This window comes from Pyrus communis, chromosome 7 (assembly GCF_041283825.1).
Source record: "Pyrus communis isolate YQ-2024b chromosome 7, ASM4128382v1, whole genome shotgun sequence".
Classification (NCBI taxonomy): Eukaryota; Viridiplantae; Streptophyta; class Magnoliopsida; order Rosales; family Rosaceae; genus Pyrus; species Pyrus communis.
In genome coordinates, this window is record NC_142571.1 from 29,465,212 (window position 1) to 29,477,655 (window position 12,444).

A 12,444-nucleotide genomic window follows, 5' to 3' on the forward strand; every position below is an offset into this window, starting at 1 on the left:
CGTGCTTATATTCAAGTTTAGCTATACAGCTAAGCTACTAGTTATGATTTGCCTTCCCCTTCCTTGCTCAGCTATTCTACTTTGCCAGATCTGTTGATAGGTTTTAGATAGGTATGGTATACATGTATGTATGCATGGCAGCGTAACATGAAAATTGCGACTAGATGATGGTAGACATCATAATCCAAAGTCACCGTTCTCTTTATCATTTATCTAGAAAAACTCGTTTAATTTAAAAATCATTCAACTATCCATTCTTATATGTCAAACAAATCAATTGTTAAGTAATTATATCTTTATGATTAACTGTCAACTTATTTCTACAGTATAAGGAGTCATCCAGTATCCATTGTGTTGTCTTATACATGTTAATGTGGCAATGGCATGCACATTCACAAGGACCAGTGATCAGGCCATGTTGCTGATCTTTTCGTGTATATATAATATAGTTATATCTTGAATCCCTTTTGCATGCATGCTCCAACATTTTTTACTCTAGATCTGCACTGCAGGGAAAGCATGAGAGAACATTGATCCCATTTGGCTTATCTAATTTATTTTGGTCCCCTTTAATACAATGTGGTACCTCTCTTTCTGTCTGTCCAAAAACTTTTTCCAGCAACCTAATGTTCTTCCTGTAGGCTCTAGTCCTCCATGCCTGTTCAAGACATGGATACAATGCAAAGATTACGAGCTTTCAGATTTCAACACAAATATCAAAGAAATTTAACCATGCATGGTAAGTTTTGAGGATAATGACCATACACACGATCCACACCAAATTCAATCTCAAATATTCCTGATACATAGAACAGATAAAAGTTGGGAAAACTATTTTTTTTTTCTTTCACACAAGTGATATTAGGAGAGAAAAATCGAACACCTAATCTCATATGCAAATGTGAATGCATTTTAAACAACTGATTTGTAAGCTCGTTACAACTAATTACGTGTATAAACGTTTTTGTTTTTGGAATAAAATGTTATATAACTGATTAATCAACAAGGACACTCATGCTTTTTTGTGCTTGAGACAATCTCTTCGAACAGTTTGGGGTTTGGACCTAAGCGCTTAATAAAATGAACAACAACCCGTACATCCCACTGGTCGCCATCAGGCATCAGCCACCGGCAAATACTTAAAATGCTCATTCAATTTTTTTTTTTTCTTTTTTTTGGACAGAAAACATAGGCGCAGAGCTAACAATGGCATTCAAAGCTCACTTTAGGGCGCAATATTTTCTACAACAAACAAGGAATCTCCACAAGTGCATGCATATTAGTTTGTCCAATTATATATACTAACATATTGAGTTCTTTGTTTTAGAACTTCACCATACCATTGACCAAAAAAAAAAAAAAAAAAAAAAAAGACTTCACCATACCCATCATCATCATCAGAAGTATCTGTTTCAACAATCTTAAAGGTTTCTGGGTTAACTAAGGCTAGACATGGTAATTCTTTGACTTTTCTTTTCGAAAGTCGTATTGTGCGAGTATGTCATTTCCTTTTTGTCGTTCACCTATGTGAAGCTAAGTCAGATCCACTGCATAAAGTGAAGATGTCATCCATTATGCAAGACTGTTTTATGGTGATCCTCTACTTCAGCAACACCTTTCCTAGTTTGTCATTTTGTTTCTAAGTTTAATTATTTAAGGAGAGAAAAAGGTTGGTGTAATTATTTTGCTGTATACCGGCAGAAACTCCATTATGTAAAGCAGTAGTCATTTAACGATCCTTATGCACATCAAGTACTTCTTCGTATGAAGAGGGCAATGATTTCTTTTTAATTTACTTTATATGTATATTCGTTCTCATCAGCTTGGAATCTAAGGGGGCCTACTCTGAACTTTGTTGCTCTGTTGATCTCTGTCCATTGTCGAAAAATCATTTATACTTATTCATCCAAAACATAAACAGTCATGTTTCATCCAAATTTGGAGAGATTTTTCAATGTGACCGTCACACGAGATGATACACCACGTGTCCTTACTATCTATGTTCCCATCACAATTAAAAATTTCTTTCAAATTTGAAACCATAATTGCAAAATGCATGACACGTGTAATTAAGTAATGTCAGTTGGCTGCAAAGGAAGGGGGGAGAGAGAGAGAGAGAGAGAGATGAAGTTTGGTTAATTTATCCATCAAAGAGAAACAGGCGCGGATGAACACAATATTGCAGAACTAAAAAAAATATGATATTAGCTCAAATGAGAGTGGACGAAGGGAGTGGTGCACCAAAATTGAACTCCCAACGGTAATGGGAGCAGAGGGGACGGAGACATGACGCTCCAAAATATAAAATATGGGACACACAAAATCTAACATAAATATATTAATATTCATAAGTACATGCAAATCAAAAACCAAGATTTTAAGATGTCTGTCGCCCCTAATTGAATTGTCCGACATATCCATATCAACGTGGTCCACAATTCCCAGCAACTCCCGGAGATCTAGACCCTTTACCTGCCTGGAAGACAACGGAGAAAATGGGGGATATATACTTGAGAGAATCCCTGAATACTACAACAATTTCATGATGAGATGAGTTCACTGAGAAAAAGAAAGAAAATCAGTTTAGCTGATTGTATTAAATTGAGATTTTAAAAGTCTTTTTTAACGACTTTTAAAAATTCAAGGGTATTTAAGTAGGATTATTAATGAGTCTACAAAAGGTCAGGAGGTACACTAATATTTTAAGAAAATTTTCATGAAAATGGCTTGGATTAAATTTATTTTAATAAAAAAATCATGCTATAACTTTATTTAATTAAAAAGATTTAAATTTTAATGAAAAATCTTTAAATTTTAATAAAAATGACAAAAGAACTTAAATTTTAATGAAAAATACATAATTTTAATATTAAACTGTTTATGAAATTTTCTACATTATTTATGAAACTTAACAGTACTACATTGTTTATGAAACTTAATACTACACTGTTTATGAAACTTAATGGTACTACTCTGTTTATGAAACTTAACGGTACCACATTGTTTATGAAATTTAATGGTGCTACACTGTTTATGAAACTTAACGGTACTATACTGTTTATGAAACTTAACGGTATTATATTGTTTATAAAACTTAACGGTACTACATTCTTCTCTCTCCTCTTCTTGAATTTTTTTGGCACATTCTCACCTTCCAAACACATTTTCTTCTTCTAATTTTTTTCGATACTCATCAAATTTTCTCTGTATCTCTTCATTTTCTTAACTTTCTACACCAATTACTTAAATTTCTTCTATTGTCCGCCCATCTGCAACTTCCGCTTCTTCTCCATCTACAATCTTAACTTTCTACACCACATGTTATTATGTAAGTGATGGGAAATTTTATTTTTTAACACAAGAATCTCACCACTTGTATAGAGATATGGTGTATCACTCTGTGTTCTGGGCACATTGAAAAATCTATCGTCATCTTGACTACTATTGGAAAACAACACCACAAAAATAAAACTGGAAAAATGTAATTCAATTTGAAGTCTTTCTTTTATTCTAAGCAATAATAATAATAATAATAATAATAATAATAATAATAATAATGTCTTAATGATAGTTGACAATGGGGAGAAAACAGAGTGGAAATGTAGGGTGGGGTGAGGTGTATGTGCGCCAGTGCATGTGGTGTTTTTTTATGTTATTTATTTATTATTTTGTCCCTTATCATTAAATAAAGTTAGTGGATGATTTTTAATTAAAATGTAAAAATTTAAAACTCTTTTCATTAGTTTTCCTATATTTTAAAGGAGTTTATAAAAGTCTATGGAAATTCGGAGTTTATTCACTTAGTAGTTTCAACGAGTTTATAAAAGTTTATAGAAATTCGGGTATTCATTCGGGTGTTTTTACTCATTGTTTTAAAAGAGTTCATAAAAGTTTTTAAAGTTTTTTGAAAGTGATAGATTTTAGTGGATTTGGAGAGATTTACTATATTTTAAGACTTTTGGTGCAAACTAATTTTTAGCCACTCAGTAATACGGTCTGGTGATATTTTTCTTCATTTGTGAGTGAGAGGTTTTAGGTTTAAATCTCATGGATGATGAATTCGATACCAAATTAGGTTGCCCATTGTGTGGCTTAGCCGAACTCCCTCATCTCCTTAGTGTAAAATATATCGTTGTACTAAAAAAACAAAAACAAATTATGTCTCTCCCACCGAGATTTTGAGGAAGGACAATACTTGTATCCCTCATCGAAAAATGCATATATCTCACTCTTTGCAAATAACGTAGCATCATCTTTCAATTTTTATAATTGAAACTTTTCAATTTCTTAATCTCCATTTGAAGATCTAGCAGCAAAAAATCATTCCAAATGAAGATCTTTTTTTCTTTTCTTTTTTTTTTTGGCATGCAATATAGAACGAATCAATGAGTACCAAGTCACATATTCATGATCAATCATCCATTTATTTGATACATTCAGATGATTAAATGATCACTGATTCGAGTGATCTTTTTATATAGACAATCTTTAAATAAAGATTAAGAAATTAAACCGTTCGGAAATTAAACCGTTCGGATTATGAATATGTTATTCACAAGAAGTGAGATATTTGCATTCTCATCCTAAAATTTCATCAAACTCTGTAGATTTTAAACTTTTTTAAAATTCTTCAAAATTTCAAATAAATACACCCCTAATTATATGTAATAAGGGTGGACTGTGGGCAGTGCGGGTAGTAATGTTTCTCTCATACATTGCGTGGGTGTTATAAATTGTATTTGGAGGGTACGTATTGAATGAGTTTGCAGATTTGGAAGTGAATGAAGTTTGAGGGAGAGGGAGGGAGGAGGGTCCCAATGTATTGACTCTTGCAAATTTTGTTTTAAAATTTTGTCCCACATTCTCATTCATTTTTCTCTGTAGGAAGATATAAATGATGAACAGTGGTATGTTCCAATTATTTTACATCAATTTAAAATCTATGTCATATGCAATGAGTTTAAATCTTTTGCATTCAAAATATGTGGTTTCTTTGTGATTTACCTACTTGAATGATACATGTTTTTTTTACTTAATTTATTTTTAACTTTTATGTGGGATTCAAATTAAAAATCAAAATCTCAACAAATGAGATAAGTGAGGCTACATCGAATTTTGGGTACATAAGATTTGAACTCATACGAAGCAGGCTGTCTGACCTAGCTAACCTCCCTTGCTATGAAATTAGAAATGTACAAGTGTACTAGCATTGTGTAATTGTTATATTCTACTGTTATTTTTATAAATGCCCAACGAAAAAACAAAGATTCTGAATAGTAATTTGATTGAACTTTGAATACATCGGGAACTGCTGAGGGTCCTAGCATTATGCATTGTTATGTTGCTATCGATATATAAATGCCCACCAAACAAGAAGTTGAATTATAATTTTGTTGAAATTAGAAAACAAGTTTAATTTGTATAGTTTCGTTTTTTTGGTCAGGTGACCATAGATTTATGGCCACTCACGCTTATACCGAAGATTGAAATTAAAACATTAAAAGCACATTCATTTGTTCTCCACTCTTGATACCAAATGCCTAGGTAATTGACTATACATTTCCTTCGTTATCAAGTCAGGAAAATAAGACATATAAAGGTTAATTACTAGAACGCATGAAATAAGACCAATCCATATAAACAAGCACATCTACAAGAATGAGTAAAGATTTCGTTTTCTTCTAAGGCCAACCTAAGAACCAGCTTCATATAGATTTGTCCAAACAGGTATGCAGAACATGCTATTTAAAGTAGTGCGGTTCCAAATTCTACGGTCAGATAGGTATGCAGTGTTCTACAGACACCATTACTACGTACACATATTTTACTGTTTTACATCAATATAAAAGATTCCATGGGTGAATTGTAAGTAAAGGAAATGAAAAGAGGAAGGGTGGAATACACACATACACACACACACGTATATATATAGAGAGAGTATGTAACAAGAAGAAAGATTCCATGGCTTAACTCAGTAATATATATATATATATATATATATATATATATATATATAACAACTAGAAGAAGAATGAAGAACAGAGAGGTATTAAGAAGATAAAGATTCCATGGCTTAATAATATATAGGAAGACTTTTGTTGCGGTTCCTATCAATCAATATTATTTGACTAAAACCTTGTTGGTTTTCAATTTTTTATTTAAGTCCCTGAAATTAATTTGATAATTTATTTCTATTTAAGTTAGTATATTTTTTAAATTAAAAATTGAAATTTATAGTTGTTTATGTTAATGAGATTTTAAATAAAAACTCATAATTTGTGGGATTAAAAATATTAAAATATAAATTATATTATTTTGTGTGTGTGTGTGTGTGTATAAACATGGGTAATTCATCAAAATTAACAAAAAAATTATTGTACCAAAACATGGGTAAATTCTTCAAAACCACAAAAAAACAAAAAAAAAAAAAACAAAAGATATTAGGCTTAATAACATAAGTAAATTTCTTCGATAAAACTTGACATGGATACATTTTCAAAATCAAAGAAAAAAAATGTATCCATATAAGTTTAAAAATGGATTAAAAAAAATTGAACGGATTTTATATTAAAAAAAAAGGGTACATTTTACATATAACAAATTGGTATATTTAAGAATGGGTACATTTTAAGATTAAAAACTTGAAAAAATTACATGAATGGGTACATATAAGATTAAAAAATTGAAAACATTTTTTAAAAAGACTAATGGGTACAAACTTATTCTAATTTTTTATTTATTTTGGAAATGTTTTGGATTAAAAATTAGTTAAGAGTTTAACAAAGGTGTGAGTATTAAAATCCTAAATCAATTATTAATTTTTATTTTAAAAAAATATGTAATTGACATGCAAATTCATTATTACATTAATGCTAGGGACTTGGATCAATATCTAAAAACTAATAAGATTTCAGTTAATGAACATTAATAACTAGGGATATGAGAGAGACTTTCATATATATATATATAAGGTTTATCGCCATCGTGATATATCCGAAACTACTAGTACAAGGTCATGTGTTAGACTCTCTCCACGTAGTTTTATATTAGAGGTTTGAAAAGTCGTGATCATGGTGAACTCATTCCCCTAATTACAGAGAGAGAGAGAGAGAGAGAGAGAGAGAGAGGGAGGTTTTTGAGAGGGAGGTTGTTGAGGGTGGTAAATGTGAAAATTGATGGGTGATAACCTACAATTGGACTCATATGGAGGAGGGAAGTAAATGTGATAAATCAAATTATAGGGTACACACAGTACCACATAAATGAAACGCGCACACTCCCATGCTATAACTTGCAATTACTTCCCTTCCCCTACGTCACTCACCCTTCCCGGCCACCATGCATTGCAATTTGCACAAACTTGCGCAGTTTCACACTGACGAGTGACGTATTGTATTTTACTTTTGTAGACTTTTTCCGACAACTTAGACATTATGTACTGATTTAAGATGAACTTTATAGAACTAAATAGTTTTAACATACTGCAGCATGTTCGAACTTTCCAATTGCTTGGAGCAGGATGGGCAGGTTAATTGCATTAGCAGTACTCGAAGTTTAAATCCTAATGTTTAATCTAACTTATTTAATTCCTTATGACATGACTTAAGATTTCTCCTCCTTGGTTGTAATCCTTTATTTTATCGTTTTGTCTCTGAAATAAAAAAACATATTGCCGCGTGCAGAGTTAGAGGGAAGAAGAAGAAGGTGTACAATATGTCAATATCTAAGAATGGTTGAAATTGATTTGGATTTCATCGTAGGCACGGAGATGCCGTGTCTGCAGGTACATTGAAAGCCTACATTTCAATTCCCATATAATATTAATATAATTAGGAAAACAAGTTGCAGATCGATTCTCTCAAATATATGTCGTCATCACCATCACTGGACTGGTCTCTCTATGGCTGCCTGCTGGCTGCTGTGGCCTGTTGTTGTGAGCCTGCAGGTCTGTCCCTTATTCATTTATTTCCACTCTTTTCTTTCTCAAACACATGTATTTGTTCAATTTGTCCCATTTTACAGATTTCTATATTTTCTGTAATATTATAGATCGATATATTCGTACAAAATGTTGGGTATGAACTTTTGCCTAGCTGTATAAAACAGTAGTTTAATGCAGACCCCATCATGCATCGAAAAAGAACCCAAGAATACCAATTAAGCTGCTTATATTACTGTATGTCTTAAACCGTAATTCTTAAAGCCTAAATCCTAATTTGTTTCAGTTTATATCTAATTCTCTTTTTAAATTGGTTAATGTTGGTACGTTTTGTGAAGTTCAGATCATGACTAATTTATATCACTGTTGTCTATATTTATTTCAAGAACTAATCCCATCAGTATTTATTTAGTTTGAAGTCAATGTTAGAAATATTCATGATCGATGAACAATCTGATTAATGATGATGATCAATACATCAGCAGCTGCCTCTCTGACCAACACTGGGATATGTAATACCATTCCTATTGGGCGGAGAGGTCAACAGTTCTCAGAGGAACATTCAGCATAGATAACTAACTAGAACAATATTCACACTTCTTTTCTTTCTCCCCTCCCGATAATTAAAGAATCAAAGTCCTTAAATTGATTCCTCACTTTTTAGAATTTTCTGCTGCCACCTCTGGTAAATTCACAATATTATCAGGTCATTATTTTCAAATACGTACGTGCTTTTTTATGCAACCCTACCAGTGCCATAAATTGCTTTAGACCATATTCATTCGACTCTGAAACATATTCCTACAAAAATTGAAACAATCTGAAAAGAAAAAAAAAAAAACCTAAACCCTAATGCAGCTTGCACCGAAACCCTAGCTTGTAACTTCACATACCCCCAAGGCCTAGGTTTTCCAACGTTCGGAACATTGATTAATTAATTGATACATTTGATTATAAATTGAGAAACCCTGGCTACCTGACAAGTTACTGTGACGACAGGAGTAGTGGTAATTCTATAACATCAATGGTTTTGTAGCAACCCTAATGAATGACATGTATACACCACGATTTTTGTCATCTTCCATTTATAGCAAGTTAAACTGAAGAATCCACATTACTAACAGGGAAAATCCCAATTTTACCCAAGTCGACAATTATTTAATCTGTTTTTTTATTTATTTTCTTGGGATTCTGAGTTCCATTGGTGCCTCCCTGAATTCTGTACAAGATCCACGCAGACATAAATCTAACGGTTGAATCAGAACCAAGAAAATTGAATAGGAATTAACCTCTCTCTCTCTCTCTCTCTCTCTCTCTCACACACACACATGCACAGTACTGCAAACCAAGCAAGCCAGAGCCAAAAGCCAAAGCCCATGCATGATAAAAATGAAAAACAGAGAGATGATGGCGATGGTTTAGTCCCTTTCACCTGAGCCTCTCTTATTTACTTCTTTTCGTATACTTAGCTACCGCTACATATTCCATACATACTTTCTCTTGATCTGGACAATCCCTCCCCCCACCCCTCACTTTTCGTCTTTTTTCCTTTTGTTGGCTTCTTGTTCCTTTTCTTTTGTTTTTTTTGGGCCAACCAAAGCTATATATCCGGCCACCATAGATGGCCATGGAAGATCACGACCGTTCATCTGATTTTCTCGAAGAACATGAGCAGTACTACTACAGCGATAACAATTGTAACTTGGGAATTCCGGGGGATGATCTTTTTAGCATATTACAGAGCTTAGATGATCATGGGTTTGGAGGAGGAGGAGGAGGAGGTGGCGGCGGAGTCGTAGACTTTCCTTCCCCGTTAGCTACAGCGCCATTCGATGATGACCAACTACTTTCTGTTTTTAGCTCATCACCAAAAGACCTCTCCTCCTCAGCTGATCAAACCGAGTTTGATGAAACTAACTCTCCACCCAAAACCAAGAGACTCAAGCTCTCATCAGCTGCCACCCCCACCGCCACTGCCACCACAACAACCACAAATTCTTCAGATCAGGATGGAGGGCGGATGTCTCATATAACGGTGGAGCGCAACCGCAGAAAGCAAATGAACGACCACTTGACTGTCTTGCGCTCTCTTATGCCTTGTTTCTATGTTAAACGAGTCAGTATCCTGCCTTTTATTTTATTTGGTTGATATTTTTGGAGTGACAAACTGCCAATAAACAATAACAGCTCCCATTTTCTTTTTCTTCTTTTTTTCCGGCATATGTTTGGTACCTTCACCATCAACCTCAAACTTAAAAGAAAAAATTAGAAATACAGCACTATTGAGTATTAAGTTATTAACTAATCATGAAGTGATTCATCTTATTTAATAAAAATTTCCTTGCACCTTCAAGGTATTCTTTAAAAAAAAAAAAAGAACAAACAAATTATTCTCCTTTTTTCCATCCTTTTTTCAAATGTGTATGATATACATATGAATTGTTTAGTGCAATTGTATGTATGCATGTATGTATGTATGTGTGTGTGTGTGTGTGTATTGTACCTAATTTTTTGGCTCAATTGATTCCTCAGGGAGATCAAGCATCAATCATTGGAGGGGTGGTTGATTACATCAATGAGCTGCAGCAAGTTCTTCAATCACTCGAAGCCAAAAAGCAACGAAAAGCATACAGCTGTGAACTGTTAAGCAGCCCTAGGTTGCAGCAGGTTTCAAGTCCAAGGCCACCTGGTCCCTCACCACCAGTTCTCAGCCCTAGAAAGCCACCTCTCAGCCCTAGGCTCGGCGGCAGCAGCTTACCACCCATCAGCCCAAGAACTCCACAACCCACCAGCCCTTATAAGCCCACGGCAGCCTGGACAATATTGCAACAACCACAAATATTACCTGCAGCTGCTAATATTATTAGTAATTATCTTATTTCTAATCCAACAATGGCTGCTAGCTCATCACTTGAGCCATCCCCTACTTCTTCAAGTGCTACTTCCTCTATTAATAATAGTGTCGACAATCTCAACGAACTTTTCGCCAACTCCAAGTCCGCCATTGCGGACGTGGAGGTGAAATTTTCGGGTCCAAATGTTCTTTTGAAAACAGTGTCTCCTCGGATACCCGGACAGGCTCTCAAAATCATTTCCGCCCTTGAAGACCTTTCGCTTGAAATTCTCCATGTCAGTGTCACCACCGTTGACGAAACCATGCTTAATTCCTTCACCATCAAGGTATTTTATTTTCATTTTACTTAAATACATGATTGATTAACTTTTTTACTTTCGTTAATAAGTTACTAATTTTAGATTTTGTTTAAAAATATTTGCTTAGCATACCAACCCTGTCAGACTTTTGTGTTAAAGAGATATGCTACATTGGTTCCGCGTGATGTCAGTCATTGATACATTGTGATATCCACTTCTATTAGTAGTTGACTATCACCCATAACATGATACTAATGGCTGACAGACACCAACAACATCGTAATGTGTGTTAGCTACATGGAAATACAATATAAAAGCTAAAGCGATCGACATATCTAGCTAAACCTTGAAATAGTAAAATGTTAAATGCACAGAGGGTCTTATCACTTTTACCAGATCATATGATAGGTAAATATATGTTTGCTAGCTAGCTAGCTGCCATGGACATCATCTCACATTGTACTATACTTGCAGTAATTTCATTTCATGTTTTACAGAAAAATCAGCTATATATGTGTACCGTTGGACCGTACGTGTATGATTTTAAAAAGTGTTGAAAACTAGGGCATCTTTCACTTTCAGACATTGATTTTCTAGCTACCAAGTACAAATGTATATATTAAAAAAGGGATTGTTTGAATAATGGGGTGACTAAATTGTGATTTTATTGAAGCTAGCTGCTAATGATTGGTACGTGCTTTCTTGCTTTCTTGCTAGATTGGAATTGAATGCCAACTTAGTGCCGAGGAACTCGCTCACCAAATCCAGCAAACATTCTGCTAATTGAGTCTCCTAGCTTGAAAATTTTATAGTGCTTTAATCGTTAGATCTTTAATTATTATATTTTTAATCAACGATCTAACAATTAAAAGTTCCAAAATATAGAATATCCCGGAATGCACTAAAATATCCTCACGTAGATATCATATTTCATCAGTCGATCAAAATTGCCCTAACTCCAGCCTCTATCTCTCTATTTGTCTCTCATCTCCGAAATGGTGCTAATGAATAGAATGTGGAAAGCCATGCATTTTGCCATATTCTTATTAACCAATGTAATTGTAGATCAGTAATAACTTTGTTTTACTTTTAGCTAGCCTAGCTAGGGTGACCCTTTGTAATTTTCAATTAAGCAATCTCAAGGTCTTATTTCATGTATACATACATGCATGAATTTTAATTTCACATTTCTTTTTTATTAATGAACGAAAAAGCTACATGTAGATGTGAATATATTGTCCATGCATGGATCCTACTCTTTGGATCTGATAATTAATTTCCAAACAAGAAAGAAGGAAGTTATATAACTTCTTCTTGCTTCTACTTATGGAAAGTATTTAATTACTAATGTT

The 12,444-nt window shown here is 33.7% G+C and overlaps 1 protein-coding gene across 1 annotated transcript; it reads left to right on the forward strand.

Annotated features, from left to right (window-relative positions):
* The first annotated feature begins 9,124 nt into the window (after positions 1-9,124).
* Positions 9,125-12,272, forward strand: LOC137735249 (transcription factor SPEECHLESS-like). Its single transcript, XM_068474660.2, has 3 exons — positions 9,125-10,055; positions 10,472-11,119; positions 11,810-12,272. The coding sequence occupies exons 1-3, from the start codon at positions 9,561-9,563 to the stop codon at positions 11,873-11,875; spliced, it is 1,209 nt and encodes a 402-aa protein (XP_068330761.1). The 5' UTR covers positions 9,125-9,560; the 3' UTR covers positions 11,876-12,272.
* The last annotated feature ends 172 nt before the right edge of the window (positions 12,273-12,444 follow it).

Coding starts and splice junctions, on each gene's coding strand:
- LOC137735249 (XM_068474660.2), top strand. CDS start 9,561: ATGGCCATGGAAGATCACGACCGTTCATCTGATTTTCTCGAAGAACAT. Junction 10,056..10,471: donor CTTGTTTCTATGTTAAACGA/GTCAGTATCCTG, acceptor TTGATTCCTCAG/GGAGATCAAGCATCAATCAT. Junction 11,120..11,809: donor TTAATTCCTTCACCATCAAG/GTATTTTATTTT, acceptor CTTTCTTGCTAG/ATTGGAATTGAATGCCAACT.